This window comes from Acanthochromis polyacanthus, chromosome 17 (assembly GCF_021347895.1).
Source record: "Acanthochromis polyacanthus isolate Apoly-LR-REF ecotype Palm Island chromosome 17, KAUST_Apoly_ChrSc, whole genome shotgun sequence".
Taxonomy (NCBI): Eukaryota; Metazoa; Chordata; class Actinopteri; family Pomacentridae; genus Acanthochromis; species Acanthochromis polyacanthus.
In genome coordinates, this window is record NC_067129.1 from 16,937,573 (window position 1) to 16,955,172 (window position 17,600).

Sequence of the window (17,600 nt, forward strand, 5' to 3'; positions counted from 1 at the left end):
GCCTCATGACTATTTTTAGACTCCTGAACCACATAAGCATATTGCAAATATGTTCATCAGCAGAGTCTCTTTACTCAACAGCTGATCTTGTCACATGGCCATGGGAGGTCTTTGACTCAGTTGCCATGTTGCCTTCTTCCCTCACTTCCCAGTTTGAGCCAATCGGTGGGGATTTTCAGCCGGACGAGAGTCGTGATTTGCAGAGTAGTTACATCTACGCTGGCAATGTGTGCTTCTCTTGTAGTGCCTGTAAACAGCAGCGCACAGACGGATACTACACTTATGCAACATGACCCTGCCTGCAGCCTGAATGAGTAAGAGCGCTGATGCACACAGAATTATGATTTATCCAAAACTAAAGAGCAGGAAAACACTGAAATGTTCCTTAATGTTCTAAAATTGAGTTGAACACAAGCACTTCCATAATTTGACAGTGCTTTTATGTTTTTTTCCCCCCCCTTTAAAACACTCTTATCTCATATGACCTCATCATGCTGCTACTGTTGCCTTTACAGTGGATGGTGAACTCTTCTGCAAAGACCAAAAGCATGAAACATTTTCTGCTGCTTCCCTGGATGTTACTGATAAATGTCTCCTCCAATTTCAGCTGCTCAACTCTTCCATAAAACCCACATGAAGAGGACACAGAGACAAACACTGCTTTCTTCCATTGTCACAAAGACTAACCACCAAATTTCTGATTTAATCTAACGCAGCAGCGACAAACCTCACATGTGCTATCAAGAGGCAGAGATCTGAGGGACGTTTTTGTGTTATGATCAACCCTCATGTTTCCTTTGGACTTGCACTGATGTTTTCACTCGCTTTTGGTCTTTTGGGGACGCTGCGTAGTTTGTGGGCTAGCTCATTACCTCACCATTCAGGTCATTTGTGATCTTTACCACTAACAGAATGTACCATTTGTAAGCCATGAGATCACCTCCTCCTACGTTTACTCAGCAGAGTCGATAAAGTAACTTTCACTGCCGAGGAAGACGTATGATGTGTTGGTTCTGAAGCATGATCACAGTGGATTTACTTCAGCTCTGATTTAACATTCACCAAGTTTTTTAGGGAGTTTTGATTACTCAGTTGGAGGACATAAAGAAAAAAAAACGTAATACCTTTCTGGTTTCATCATTCTAGTTCAAACAAACTAAATAAACTCATTGTCCTTGACTATTTCAGATGAATGTAGCAAAGTCTCCGCATTCATGCTGTGACCTTGAGTCACTCTCTTTGTGTAGAACCTGCTTTAACAGCTTTCCAGTCTTACCTAAACCCTGAACGCTGTTAGAGCAGAAGATGAAACCCACAACATCTAATTCTCACTGCTTAATTACATGATTAATGCCGTATTGGCACCCTACAGAGATTAAAGCCAGCCTGCATATGGCCGAAAGCAAGGGGGTCACCGCCAGTATCAGCCCGAGAATGCTTTACTGACCTGCCGCTCCCTGCTGGAGCTCATTAACCAATCACAAACCCTGCACACGGGGGATGGATTGGGGCCAATAAAGGGCTATGCCCTCCGGTGGGGACAGACGGAGATTTATGTGGCCTATATAAAAAGGCCATTAGGGGACTAGCTGGCATTTTAGGCAGGCAGGAGGGATGAAACCCTAATATCTCATCTGCACTAATCAACATACTCAAATGGAAGAGCATAATTTCGTATGTGGGCTAAATTGCAGCGGGGGCGGGAGGTGGGATGAGCGAGGTGGAAGGCGGATGATAATGGCTGGATCTGATTCTCTTCCACGGCTAAGCCAGCACGACAGCTCCATTGTTCTCCCAGCTAAGCTGCCTGAAAGTCCACAAAGAAAATAAAACCAAACCTGCCCAGAAAACAGGTCATCAAACGCATGCACCAAAAAAAAGACAGCTCCAAAACCAGTAACAGCTTAATCATCATTTGTTCTTTTGTCGTGACACATTAGATACATTATGTCGGGTTCTAGTCCAATTAGTGTTCGCAGCCAGCCTCCTGTCTCATCACACCGTGTCTTAATTAGGTGCCGCTTTAGGCTGAGGGGGAGAGGACAACTCCCTGGTGTATTTCCACACCCTCACGCATCCTTTAACATCTTGCATTCCTCTAAACACCCTGTAAATAACATGATGCATGCCACAGATGCACAAAAACAGGAAAAGAAACATGCCCTAAAGTCTGCTCTCTGTGCCCCCTTTAATACTATTAGAAGTCATTGTTTCTCATAAAAAGCATCTGGATGTGTTGGAAAGATCCATTTCATAATTTTAACATTTTTTGGGATCTATTTAAAAAGGAAAAACAACACTGCCAAAATGTAGTTCCACTTGAACATAGCTGATTATGGCTCTAAAATCACCAAATGAAGATGTCCTATCTTGACAAACACAGAACAAAAACCCCTGCTGTGTTCCCATTTCAGAAAATGATAGTAAATAACTCGACATTATGTCCATCATCAAACAGCAGCCACCACCATGCAGAGCCAGACATGCAGGACCGACGGAAAGAAAGAGTGTATTGTGGAAGAGTTGATAAGATCAAAAGGCAACCACGCACAGAAAAAGTGCAACACGAGTTTACTCATAAAACCTGGAATTCAAAGCCTCCTTCAGAATGAATGAATGGGACTTCACAGAGCTGCTGCCTGAACAAGGATTTCTGCACACTAAGGGCTGAGAGGAAAGATCACAAGCAGCTAACTGTGAAGTGGACAAATTTGGACAGTGATAAAATTCAGAAACCCTGTTCTTTGACATTAAGACAAGAAGATGTGTTCGCAAAGAGGAGAGGGATCAATCAATACAGGACCTATGGGTCAAGTCAGTAAAGTCTGGGCTTAGTCTGTAATCCCTGTGTCATTCTGCTCCCTATAAGCAGTGGTCAGCTTTTTCTTCTGGTTTCTGTTGAATAATGGAAAGCACAGAAGCTAAGGTCAAGCAAACTATCAACCTAGATTCTTTGTTGTGAACCGCTTTATTATGCACACAAATTATAGCTCAAAATGCTGGCGATGCACTCATGATGAAGATGAGGAGGGCTGCTGAATAAACATGTGCAAACACGGTGGAAAACCCTGCACAACATGCAGGCTTTATAGCTCTATTAGTCATAGTTTTAGCTGCGTGTGCAGAGCTATGCATAGAATCTGAGCTGGCTCACGCGTTTCCTTGCTATCTTCATATACAAACAGCATCTGGAGAAGAAAGAAGCAGCCCCTTTCCTGCTCCAACCACTGACTCATAATCCAGAACCCGCATTTAAAACGTGCCACACCAGGCCTCTGTGAGTGTGTCTGCACCCATCTCTGGGTAACAACACAAGGGTCATTCAGTCCAACCAGAACGTTTTCACCAAATAACAATAATTGCCCTTTCAGAATGAACCTCAATCCTATAATAGCACATACAGGGATGCTTACATTTCCATCTAATTTTGGTCTTAAAGTCAAGTGATTTAGGAGAAACAAACACATCTCTTATCTGCCCACCGTAACTTACCCAACCAATTACTGACTCCTATAAAGCACATGTTGCTTAAACATTTAACTTAATGAGATGCTTGTTGTTCACAAGTAACGAAACACTGCAGAGAAACTGCCAATGTAAATGTCAAGGTTTGCTGAAAATTTTCAATTCGCAATGCAAATAAACACGATGTAAACATGGCAGACATATGTTTCAGAGACTATTCGGAATAATGTGACAGCTAATTAGTGGAAGAAAAGAAATATCTGCCTGAAAATGCCAAAGGGGCATGAGATCAGCTCAGCCAGAGGATGATGTTACCAGAAATGAACAGCAGAGGGAGCTGCTCTGACAGTAAAACATCTCTGATTAGCAACCATATGTAGTAGGAAATACAATTTAGTCTTCAGCAGTAGATGTAAATGAGAAATACGAAGCTGGTAGATGTAGAAAGTAAGAGGAATGAGACGATGGAGCAGAAAATTATTTCATATTTAACAAAGTGGTTTAGTGATTTCCCGTCTTAATTGCATCACTGTACAGTCCAGGATCCAGGGAAGGAATAAGCCTTCTGAAAACATTAACATCCTCCTCCATCACAGCACAGTGTGAATAATCCTCCATCACACTTCATTGTGATGAAGGAATGATCCTTAGTGCTTGATATGCAGAATATTAAATACTTCTTAAATCTGAAATAGTAAGGTTAGGAACAAATATTTACAGGATAAAATAGAACTGAAAAAATAATGGATTTAAAATCACATAATTGCAGTTTCAAACAATGTAATTAGCACACTGCAAAAGCTGCAGTTTGAGACGTGTGTTATACATGTATCTGAAGCAGGGTTTAAACTGTTGTGTCAGTGGCTTTAAAAATGTATGCTTTCCCGTTTTGTGGCAGTCATGATTTTGAATTGATAGGAGTCTGATGTGGTAACAGTTTGCCTTTTAAATCTTCTACACGGTGAAAGTTGTTGCTTAACTTTAAAAAATAAATCATTAGTCAAATCATAATTGGAATGCCAGTCAGAAAATTGCAATTAGATATTTTTTCCAAACTGTTCAGCTCTAGTTTAAATCTTCTCAGGTAGATAAGAGTTCAATATGGATAATGAGAGAAGAACAGGATAAATGAACTTCATTACTTGGAGTAGCTGCAGGTCACAGTTTAGCCATCATTGTGTCTATCGTGGTCAATAGACCCATCAGATAAGAACAATAGTCAACTGTGCACTGAAAGAAAGACACCCGGGGAGAGAACGCACACATGGACAGAGAGCATAAAAGACAGGCGGAACAAACGGATGGAAGTGACACCGTGATAAATAGGAGAGAACAAATGCAAGGCAGAGCAGATAAAAGAGAGAAAACACAGCTTGTGTGACGTGTGTGCATGTGTCAGCCAGAGACCTTTTGTCTGAGCAGTTTGCTGCGGACTCGGCCCCATAGCTTGGCCCCGGTGTTGGAGTGTCTCTTCAGCACCGGGGTCTGTGGCTGGCTGGACAGATTGTGCTGGTTCTGGTCCACACAGCAGTGCTGCTCCAGGCGCTCACACACCGAGTTCAAGTTTACATCCGATACCAGGATCTCCGTCATCCCAAAGCCTCTGAATACCCCCTTCCACCAAAGCGCAGGTGGCGGAAGTACGCCGCGTAAAACGAGGAGGAGGGGAGGACGGATCCCCACGTAACCTGAACTGATCACTGGACCAGGTGCAGGAGAGAGTCACTCCAGGATTTCACCGGCACAAGAAAAAAGAACTTGGTCAGATGTGCAGTTCAAAAAAGGGAAGACTGATGAAAGGGAGGAGAACAAAATGCTGCCATGGTCTCCTTGATAAGCCTGAGAATAATTCCACGTTGGTGTGTCTCTCTGTGAGCTCATTCCACAGTCAGCTGCCAGCATCTCCTCACTGTGCAATCTGACTTCCACAACGGCAAACACAGATACAGAGCGCTAGAGCGAGAGAGAGAGAGGGAGGGAGAGAGAGAGAGAGAGAGAGAAAGGGGGAGTGAATGAGCTCCCGTTGTCACTGAGCGGCCCTGCTTCTCCAGATGTTGATGGACACACCTCCAAAGAGAGGAGGGAGGAGAGTGGAGGAGGGAGCAATAAACAGTCAATGAGAAATGAGACGAGAGAGGGAGAGTGAAATAGAGGAGGGAGGGAGGACCGGCTAAATGCTGCACTGTGTTTTGTTCAGTGCTTTGACCCCTTGTCAACCTTTCCCAGAGCTGGTCAACACACTCAGGAAGTGAGTGGAGCCAGAAATGTGATGAAGGGAAAGAGGGAGAGTGGTTGAAACTTTAAAATGAACAGGTACTCTCAGAAAAATAATGGTTCTTTAACTTCTGGAGGCCATCATGAACAAACGAGAAGCCTCTTTAATAGGGGACGGCTTTTCCTATACTTTATGTGCTTGTTTACGTAAGTCCTAAAGGTTCTTAGTTTGTATTGGAGTCATTTGGAGGCAGATTCTTATTATCATTATTTGATAACATTAAGATGATTTCCTGAATTATTAATTTAATTACAACAGTGAGAAAAAACAGTGTCCCAAATCCCAAGCTGCCTTCTCGTGATATGTTCTGTCTGACCAACTGTCCAGAACCCAAAATATGAATTCATGTGTAACAAGGGAAGACCCAGAAACACTGGAAATTCTGACATTTACAGCTCATGCATGAAAGATGATAAATTAGTGTGCCTGTATCCATCAGATGATTTAAGTGTTTCTTCATTTTTAGTTTGAATCCACAGCTTTGTGTAAATTTGTGCTTCTCTAAAGCACAAATTGACTCATTTGTAACTGAACCACGTGCGTACAAAGGAATGTTAAGAAATGACCAGAAACTTTGTTCAACTGCTTGAGTTTCAATGTACATGCAATAATTTGCTCTAAAACGCTCAAGGAAGGGAAAAACTACTTAAGGGCCACAAAAAAGTTGCTTTGTACTGAACCAGGTGGGTCCACACAGAGCTATCCAGAAAATGGTTCCTATGTTGGTAAATTTCTTTGCAGCTTCAATTATAGTGCTCAAAGGAACTGTTTTTGATGGTTCTTCAAGGCATCCTTGGGGGTTCTTTACAGAAATTTTCTGCAAAAAAAAAAAGAAAAATCTTCCCAAAAGGTTCTTCTATGCTTCCAGTTTGTGTAACAAGTGTAATGAGTGATGCATATGAGAAACACACACACTTGTGGACAACATGTCAAACATTATGTAAAATACATAAATTACGAATCTGTCTCAAAATGTAACAATACACATCTTTCCATCCTCTTAATCCCGAGCCTTTCTATGTGCCAGTTAGCATGTCTTCCTCTGTCAATGAGGTCTCGTCATTCTCACAGTTCTTCGATTTCCTCCATTTTTCCTTCCACTCACAGTGAGTGTGTATTTTTCCACTACAATGCTTAACCCTTTTCACTACGCCTGTCTGCTGACATTGGAAAGTCACTCAAAGACATCCACATGCATGCACGCACACCCTGCCTGGTGAGACACGCAGAGTGAATCACCATGTTTATTCAACAGGACAGCCGGAGCTGGCTGCTCTTAAGAGGCGTATTCCTCTGTATAATAGATCGATATGGGGCAGGGGAGTGTGTGTATGCCTGTCAAACTCCATCTCCATCCGACGTGTCCCATCCCATTAGAATTAGAGAGGAAAAAATATTCTTCTGTGGAAAGGTTACAGGCATGAGGCTGCATTTTAAAGCCTACAGACTGGGAAGACAGATTGTCTAGTGGGTAGTGGTAGCTGTGATTCTCAGTCTGTTCCTACTGATAAGCAGACTGCTGCCTGCTGATTGTACAGTGATTCATAAAGGGATTCTGATAAGAAGAGAGAAGCCTGTTGCCCAATTTTCTTGATCTATATGGAAATTGGAAAACAGCTGTGTGCACTTGACTGGAAATTGAGATTCATACGATCTGAAACAAAGAAAAATCGATTTAATCAAAAATAAAAATGACAGAAGAAACGTTTTTAGACATCCCATATTCTCTAACAGTATAAAGACTACTAAAGTCACTGAATTATTTAGCATTCATTGTCTAAAAGGTGATAAAATGGAAGTGATTCAGTGTTCGTTTTAAGGAACAACGTCTTACAGTAACGATTAAGAGTCATCATGTCATCACAAGGCGCCTCAGATAACAGCAGACAGTATGATACCATGGTGTAAAGACATGTGGGTTAGTGTGTGTTCTGTGGTGACGATAAAACCGTCAGCAGATAGCAGCATGACGGCCTGCATGTCTGACTTTGTGACCAAAAGTGTAGGAGTAGAGGGGGTGAGTATGGAGGAGACCTCAGCCAACCCTCGCCACAGAGTATTTTTAACTCTCAGGGGTCGTAACTATGAGACATACACACTCTATGCGTCACATCTCGGAAAGAATGTCTGGGAAAACCATGTTTTGAAAAGGGGAGAAAAAAATAAACCCCACGGGAGAAAGGAGATATTTTTGGGTAAGATGAGAGAGAAAGGGAACACTGAAATAGATGGGTGTAATTTTTGAGTGTATGGTAACTCATATCTACTGTATATATGTATATCTTTAGATATTTTTGTTGAAAAAGCCTTCTGCTATCAGAACATTCATCAAAGAGATTAGGTAGAAAAAAATCAAGAGTCTGAAAGGAGCATTCCAGCAAGTTTAGTACTGGACTGTCAAAACTGAAACAGCACAGGCCAAGATAATCTGACGTTTACTGCCTAGCATGAGTCAAGTTCCAAAAACAGTAGATTCTACATTTCACAACAAATCTGAAAGCTTCATTACAGCCCCCACACCTGCAGTGTGTAACACTTTCAACATTTCAAAATTTCAAGCTAAGAAAACTTATCAAACCTTGGAAAACCCCACCAAAGCTGTTCTCACAGGTTGGGTAGTTCTCCAAGTGACAAGTAAAGCAAACCTCCTAGGTAAAATTGGTGGAGTGCACCTTTAATGATTTTACTCCAGTCCACCATCCATCAATTATCTATACACCGCTTAATCCTCATTAGGGTCAAGGGGAGCTGGAGCCTATCCTAGCTGACTTAGGGTGAAGGTAAGGCACAACCTGGACAGGTCGCCAGTCTATTCACTTCAGTCCTGAATGAGTCAATTTATCATTCAGACAGTGATGACAAACGGTAAACAGCAATGACAACTTCCCATTGTGACTTAAAAGTCAGATATTAGGCCATCTGCTTCTTGTGTCTGACTGACTGTGATTTATGGGGATTTACATCTCAACTAAAGAGCAACAATTTTAATGCCCCTTTTCTTTGGGATACAATCTTTTGAGTCGTGTAAGGATAGAGCCACACTAATATGTTTTTATTCCATTTGTAATGAAGATCTGTTGAGACAAGCGCTGTAGTTTCAGAAATATTCTTGTGCACTAAAAGGCCTTAAACCACATTTCAAATGACCAATCACATACTCTGGACATCTTCTGTAGACGGAAACATGAGGTGGTTGCTTGTTTGTAGGAAACACGACAAGGAAAGAACAACAAAGGTCAGCAGGACAGCAACGCCTGTACTGTGCTATTCATGTTGAATGAACCACTAGTAGTCAAGACTGAGGTTTCTGCTTTTTTACAATAAACAGTCATGTGATAGGAGACTGACAAATCAGAAGAACAACACATTGTGAAAGTTCACACCAATTTAGAAGGTGAGCTCTGTGTCTGTATCATCGTTTTAAAGAGTCACTGTTTTTTGGCTGTATAAATTGTCTGTAAAAAATGGATGTAGCATCCAGGTGAAAAAATGAAGACGACATTGAAGTGGCTTAAGCTTGCATTCTGTCTACTCACCAGTAGGGAGCACCTCCTCTGTTTGCAAAAAACATTTCATTGCACAGAAGTTTGGGAGAAAATGATCCAGTCTTTTTGCTTGATTTGATGCTTCAATAACCATTTTCCTAATAAGTTTATGGTCTCAGTCCTGAGTTTCAAATCTCCTTCAGCACAAAATGGTGTTTCTTTTGTAAATTATGGTCATATTTAGTTCAAAATGGACAATGAAGCAGAGTATGTTTTAGGCTGTGGCTATAGTGTGATTGACAAACACTGTCAGCAGTGTCAAAAAGTCTACGCTTTAGGGTCTTAAAATTCTAAAGTAGTGGGGACTAATCCACTTGGGCTACTCATAAGTATGATCTTGTAAGTGCGTGTTCAGTGTTATGACAAGTCTCTTGCTCTTGTCCAATGTTTACACGTCGTTTTAGCATCAACTGTCTTGCAATTGCCACTCAGAGGCTGCTGCTAAGAAAAAGTTAAGAGCCTCACTTTAAGCATGACACCAATATCTAGTTTCCAGTCATGTGTGGCCCTAATTTTGCAGATCTTTGACTGCTGGATCCCCTTTGAAGTGTCACGAAAGCCTGGAAGTCAAAAGTCACCGACAGCAGTGCAGAGTAGCAGGCATCTATTTGACCAGTTCAACCAGAGTCCAATACTTCACAACCCATCAAATCAAGAAACTCACTGGAGTGAACAGACATGCACGTATGCACTCCTCCTGCAGAACACAAACACATAGTGTACATTCATATATCCAGAGCTCCACTCTCTCTAGTGTCTGACTCATAACTTATTTATGGTGTTAAAAACATGCCTACACAGTATGCATGCAGACATGTTAACCCAGAATACTGCGGGATCACACAACTCCACACACATTAAAGCTGCTCCAGCAGTTCCGCATACAGACCGCCACACTTTACCAAAACCCAAATACACCCCATACGTGACATTTAAATACAAAACAACAACAGAGTATTAATGTACCAGGAAAATATTTTCCTGAATCTTGTTGAAAGCAAACAATTTGAGCTCTGTGGCTCTGTTGGGTGGATAGGTTTTGCTGTAAGAAGAGGAAAATTATGGTCCTTTATTTTCTGAAAAGGCCGTCATATAGATAAAAACGTACTGTAGAGATAAATTAACTGTGCGAGGCCTTGAGCTTGAGGGACATGGGAATGATAAAAAGATGCAAGAGGGGGAGGACGAGGGAGTCCAATGAGGAGATAAGATTTAGAGTTCTTGTGGGAATGGAAGACTAGAAATAAGAAACAAGAGCAATCAGTTAAAGTGTCAGACCTTGATATGTGTTCTTTGGTGCAATGTTTGGCATCATTGTGGTGTTAGAGTGGCTTTTGGTCAGCAGTTAGCTTGTGTTCTTTTTTTAACTGTTAACTACATTTAATTTACGGTGGCTGATACTTTTGTCTTCTTTTGCATTCTCAGCCAAACCAACCACCCAAGCTTTTCTTGTGTTGGTACAAAGAATTTTTGCTGTTGGAAATCGGCTGGCCAAACGTTCAATAACCAACCAACTTGACAAATCATTTTAAAAGGCATTGTACACAAAAATTTTATTGAATTGAACGTCAGAGTTCTAGATAAAACCACCTGATTACTATGCGGAAAGGTGAGAAAGCAGATGGTTCAGTCCTGAGTGCCTAAGTTCTGACATCAGGTCCAGCCCTGGCTCTTAATTATAGATGGGCTGGGTGGCACAGCCCCTCGTAAAGCTGCTCCATATGACCAGACAAGAGGGGGGAAGGGAGTGTTGAAAAAGGTCCTCATTTCCAAACTCTCCCTGACAAGCAGAATGTTGATTCTGCGATTCTGCGGCCTCCACTATTGCAGGCTTCAGCACCGCTCTGCCAAACACAGAGACCTTCAAGAGCCGCAGATAAATTAATGATCAATTTAAGGGCTATGGTGATCTGACATGAATATGGAGCAGGTCTGAATCCCGGCCTGCCTAATGAACATGGGATGGTTCTACTGTCAGTCTAGAGTTTTAGCGTGTTTACCATATAACAAGCTCCTGTGACGGTATTACAGATATCCTGGGAATATTGTACAGCTGCTGCAAACATCTGCCTGTAGATGTTTTGTACCTGAGCTTCATGGTATTTTCCTTTGTATGAAGCAAGACTCGCACATTGGTGTGATGTTAAGTGGTACACAGTTGCTTCTTTTCGTGTCACAAGCAATGTAGTGACAATTTCATACCCAGGTCAAAGATGGAATAATTGGCAATAACAAGACCTTGTGAACTCAAACTCCAGATGTCTGAATAGGAAGGTCCTGGGCTCCAATCCAGCTCCCAGCTGGAGCCTGACAGTGTTTGCTTTTTCTCTGCTGTCCTGCCTAGTTTCTACAAAATGGTTTGTTCTATTGTTAAAGGAATATTTCTTTATTTGGGGAAACATGCTTATTTGTCTCAAAACAGATGAGAAGATCTATACCATTACCATCTCTGAGCATTAGCTATAAAGCTGGAGGTAAATTAGCTTAGCATAAAGACTGGAGGTGTTGAGGGGGAAAAAAAACAGCCTAGGCTTACTCCAAAATCATTTTTGGGTTGTGTATGTATTAAACTAACAATATATACCTGGCTAGCGAGCTTTAGAGGTGCTGCTATGTGGATTTGAATTTTGGACGGAGCCAGGCCAGCAGTTTCCCCCTTCTTTTAGCTTTAATGATGAGTCAAGCTAATCAACTCATGGGCACAGTTAACTCACAGACAAGTGGAATCCTCCACCACTGAACAATGAAGCTAATGAAGAAGTGCCAAAATGGCCGCTTCTCAAATGGTCACTTAAAGCTGCTGTCCGGAGTTTGAATCGCAGCGTCTCCCAGAACACTGTTGGTCCCAGCCTCCCTCCCTCTGATTTCGCCCCTTTATTTGTGCACGCGCGCAGTACATGAGAGAAGTGCCCGGAGTGCTGCAGCATCTCGCCTGTTTTGCTGTTTTCCCCTCTTCTACATTTAGTACATTTAGTAAATAATAAAGGAATTACGTTAGAATGCTGTATTGAGTCTAACTTGTCCTAATACCAAAATAACATGAATCTGCTAGGACGAACTAGTAAAGTTTCAATATGTGATTACACTCGTGTATCCCTCTCGATGACGTTGTTTATCAAACTTAGTGCATTTACGCGTGTATATGTGTTACATTGTTTATTTATTTCTATCTAGAGTTCAGAATTGCATGACTCCTCTGACGAAGAGGAGTATGTCCCAGACGCCCCAACATCTTCCTCCAGAGGTCGGGCATCTAAACGAAGCCGTCAGGCGGGCTATGGAGGCCGTGGTCGGGGAGCGACGCGAGCACCCCGAGCCAAAAAACGTCCTGCAGTCTCTTGGCCTGACAAGCCGTGGGATTGGTAACTTTTCTGGAAGTTGCTGAGCCCTGATGCTCTCTCCTCCACAAGCAAAACAAATGTGCGCGCGGTTGCGTAGTGCGTAGCTCGCCCACCTCTGCATGGGCTTGCTTGCTGTGCGCGTAACCGTTGATTGACAGCATGACAAAGCTGAAGCTCGAACTTGATTGGTCGGCAGCGACCGGCGCTTTTTGGAATAACATGGGGGTCTATGAGAGGAAGGCGGAGCTCAGGAATAAATTTTCATATCGCGTTATTCTAACTTTATATTATAGTATCGAACTTGACTAACACATTTAAGCTTTGTTAAAAAATGATACATAAATTGAAAACAAACGGAAACTCCGGACAGCAGCTTTAAGGCTGGTAGGTTACTGCTTGGAGGCTGTCGTCGTTTTCTGTAGTGAAGTCGGTTGAAAACTGTGACGGCAGAAGGACAGATGTTTGGTGTTTGATCCAACTTGCACACACAGAAGCAAGACACAGGAACCTTCTATTCATGTGTAGTTTCATCTGAGGTCTTTGTGCCACTGAACATCCAAAGTGCACATTCATACATTTGGCCTCAGTTCTATAAGGTTCCTACTGTTAATTCCTGAAGCAGCTAATGGTGGAACAGAGGTGATCATTTGAGACTTGGGGATTGAAAAATGATGAAACCAAAAAGAAAGGTGAAGCGGCTTCGGAGTTGTTTGACTTACTCATCAAAAATGACAAAATGAACGTTTATAATGTGCATCTCTCTGAGGCCAGTGATTTCCCAACATTATAGGCTGGCTGACAGTGATAGCTGGAAACTGCGCCATGAGCGGATAATTCAATCAGGTTAAATTTGGTGGGTCTCCATAAGAATGTTTACGGGATGACCCGCTCTTCCTCTTTGATCTTTCCTGCTGCCTTCACTGGAGCTTAGGCAGGAGGAAGGAGAAATGGAGCAAAAAAAAGAGGTGTTTGTGAGTGTGAGGGGGGCTTTCGAGGGAGGGTCCTTCAGGGTACAGCGAGACTGCTAAGATGGGAGTGCAGAGGCGGGAGGGGGTTTGGCAGGGTGGGAAATCACAGCCTTAGGGTGCTCTACAGATTATTCCTGCTTCTCTTTCATCTGAGCCATTGGGGGCATCCTCCTCTGATTAACCGCTCCATCACTTATTAAGCACTTTGGAACAAAAGTGGGGAAGGATCGTGAGGAGAGAAGAAAAAAAAAAGAGCGAGTGCAAGGTTTCATTAGCATGTAGCTCGAGTCTGTTGTGTGTTGTTGGGTGTGGTTGGGATGAAGAGAGGCAGAGAGTGAGTGCTGTTTCAGAGACAGAGAGTAGGGGGGAAAATTCAGTCAGCGAAAAGATGTGAATACATGGAGATTTTTGAAGCTACTTCCAGGTAAAATTGTCCAGAAATCAACAGAACCCCTTTTTGTAACCGCTAATTTTCTCATTGAAGAACATTTTGGAGTCTGATCAGTAAATGTGGATGCAGGTAAGGACAGAGAGAGCCAGAGAGATGAACCGAGGGAGAGGAAACAAAGAGGTTGAGAAACAGAGTGATGCAAGAGCAAATGCTGAAGCAGTAACTCTGCAGGTTCTGCATGACAAACCTCCATCCCAACAATGAGGTCACACTGTGTATACACGGTGTTCTCCATGTATCACAACCATCATGATTGACTGTATGCACATCCACTGAATTTGTTGGAACTGCTAATTGGTGTAGTTACAGCTCCGCTCTGTTTATTCTGATGGCTGTGGTCATGATTCTTAATTATGATTTGATTATGATTGAGGTCACTATGGTGAGTTCCCACAGAGATACGACAACACAGCTGATGTTGTGTATTCACTTAACCTGATCTCATTACTCAGTTGACGCCAAGAGTGTAAGCTACAGCTTTTGCAATCAAGTCTGTCTCTCTTTGTGGTACAGTTACTGCTGGGAAAAAAAATGATAAAAGGCACAGCGTAGCACCAAAACTCAACTGTGCTGCTCTTTTACTTCGTGTGTTTGTTCACCAAACAACAGAAATCATTTTGCAAACAACGCGGCCTCCTTGGTGGAGATAATTACAGCAAAACAACACTGTGAACTTCCTTTAATTACATCTGATCCAACCATCCCTGGCACACATTACTGCATACAATCTGAGATGTGCTAAAACTTGAGTTTGCTTTAAAAAAAACACCCGTGACGCAAAATAAAGTTAAAGGTGCACAAGGCAAATTTGCATTTTTGAAACCCAGAGTGGGGGTGTAAAATAACTTTTTGGAAATTTTCAGTAGTTTCGACTTCATAAGGCACCATAACATCAAGAGATCACGTAATCCTGAGTGTCTGGATCTGTTTTTTTCTTAGTGGGAAACAGGGAGGACACTCTGATAAGAAATCTTTACAAAGCAGGTTTAAGTATCATTGCGGTGTTCATGTTTTTCTGGATGGAGCTCACTCAACTTGCTGTATTTTGCTTTAGATTTAGTTATCCGTGTGCACAGACAAGATTTCCAGTTGCTGTCATACCTGGCATTACTTTAATCTGTGTAAATAGGGCAAAGCTAAGACGTAACTCTCAGAAGTAAGTGGGGGATGACACACTCTTCTCTGTATAATCAGCAACTTTTCCAGATGCAGGCTGGAGTTGGCTGTGATTTCTTCTGCCCTTTGGTGCGATATGGATGTGAACCCACCGTGCTTGAGTTCTGATCTTCGTGTTGTGATCTCTGCTCGACTGTGACAAGGTTGCGTTACATCTGAACACTGTGACCCAGTTCCAGTGATGAAGAGAGTACGGCCTCACAGGACGAAGCTGCTGCTGACCTGCTTGAATAATTCACTCCTAAGTGTATACCCACGGCTGACTGGACGCAGCCACCTGGAAGATTAAACCAAGAGGGAGGAGGGTGGCGGGACTAACAGAAAGGAGGTGATGTTGAACGATATGAGATGAGAGAGTATTACGCAACCGAGGTTTATAGTAAAAAAGAGAAAGCAGTTTAAAAGCATTATCGCCTAAATGTTTCAGGAAGAAGGTGGAGTGGAAAATGCTTTAAACAAGTGTGCATGATTCAACTTGCTGTTGTGTTCTGCGTTCAAACTAGTTTTTGAAAATGTCTGATCAATAAAGAAGAGGAGGCACGGTTTGATGCTCAACAAAGAGCAGCCAGGTCAGCTCGAGCTGTTTGCACTCTCATGGCTAAACAAAACACCCACAACCTTAACTAACCAGCGCTTCCATGTGCCAGCACATATCAGCTGTCTGCTGATGCAACATTACTACACCATGAATTTTTCAAAACATCTCACGTCATCACTGTTTTTCTGTCTTAAATCCGTAATTAGCGTGAAACGTGTCATACTTTCTTTGTAGTACAACACATATGTCATAGTTAAAGGTGCAACATGCAAGATTTTGAACATAAATGTAGCATTATTATGGCAGCAAACTGTCTGCTATGTAAAGGTATACGGGAGTAAAGGCATGTGTAGCAGAGAGTGAAGTTACACTCTCTCGGTGTGTTGCGTCATCTGAGATTCTCTGTTCATTGTTTTTGCTGCCAGTTCAGCCATGCATGCATGTGACATGATGTTGGTGCATATGAATCCCTCTCTTTGAAATGGTTGGCCCTCCTGTTTTTTTATAAACAGGCAAAGATTGACCTCCTACACTGGAGTAGAAAAGCAGAAGTAGAGTCCAGAGTGTTTAGCTGTTCCCCTAAAAAACACACAAAAAAATTAAGAATAAAGTATTTTATTCATGTTTTTTTTTAAAATCTAATTTATGTTCTTTTGTTTCATTTCATCTGAGGCTGAGCATCTCTTCTGCTGTCGCGAGGCTATCTTACACTTTCTGCTTGTGTCTCTGCTCCAGTCTTTGTGTGTCTGTTTCCAAACATGGGTCTCCTCCGTTCTGTCCACAGGTTTTACAAAGTATTTGACAATACGAGTGTGGGTGAATGGTTCTGGCAGTATTTTTTTGTTGTTGTTTGTCTTAAGCACAATCTTTCTGGGTGTTAAAGAAAGCAAACGGAGTGGGGAGGTGTGGCCAATGCACCCATTTGTTTTGGTCTGAGATGCCGCTGCTCAAGTGATTTCCAGTGGTTCTGAAAAGTTGCACACAAAACTTGTAAAGTAATACTCAGTCTTTTTTTAAACAATTCCTCATTGAAGTCATGCAGAAATAAACAAAGGAAGGCCTCTAATATTGCCATTCTGCTATAAAAACATCTATCCTTCCTTCCCCTTTTCTATCACCATCACCAGGGAAAAAAGAGCCTTAGAAATCGTTCTGTGGTCAAAACCTTATTAGTGTGTGAAGAAGCCATCAACTTGTGAGTAGAAAATCAATTAGTCAATCAATGGGGAATCCAGAAGCTTCAGTTCTCAGCAAATATCCTTGTGATTGGGTTGTTATGATGACCAGTTTCGGTGTAACAGTGTTAGCAGGCTAGGTTCAGAAAACCCCCTCAGGCTTATAAACACTCTCTCTGATGTACCATACTACTCTGTCGACGAATCTTCTCTTTTTCTTTCACTCTGCTGTGATCCTCAGTCTTTATCCTCTTTCTCCTTTCAAATCAAAGGTAAAAAAAGACAAATTAGAAACTAAACAAGGGTGTTGTCCCATTTTCCATAATCGATACCAAGCAGTCAGTGGAAGGATTAGTGAGGATGGATCACGTGGCTTCTATTTAACCAGAGCTGATCTGCCTCCTTCATGCTGGCTGAGAGAGACATCATTAGGTTATACTGGAGTGAGAGAAGATACAAGCAGGCAGGGATGCAATCAACCCAAACAACTCCTCCACAGCTCTTGGAACACACACATACAGTACACTTCCCTCTCTCCGCTATTATACAACACATATTACATAATTCAAACAATTTGTGACTCTGTGAAATAGACTCCGAGGTGCCCTCCCTCATACACACCCACTCAGCTCTTTGAAGGCAGCACTAGCGGAGGGAACAGGTACA

The 17,600-nt window shown here is 42.2% G+C and overlaps 1 protein-coding gene across 5 annotated transcripts in view; it reads right to left on the reverse strand.

Annotated features, from left to right (window-relative positions):
• The window catches only part of abr (ABR activator of RhoGEF and GTPase), a 169,182-nt gene that overhangs the window by 13,481 nt on the left and 138,101 nt on the right, over positions 1-17,600 (reverse strand). Inside the window, exon 1 of one of the 5 annotated variants that reach the window (XM_022194930.2) lies at positions 4,873-5,417. The exons of the other annotated variants lie outside the window; for them this stretch is intronic. Within the exon in view, the coding sequence (XP_022050622.1) occupies positions 4,873-5,058 (186 nt within the window). The 5' untranslated portion in view covers positions 5,059-5,417. Of the gene's footprint in view, positions 1-4,872; positions 5,418-17,600 lie in introns of those variants that run through there. 5 annotated transcript variants of the gene reach the window in all.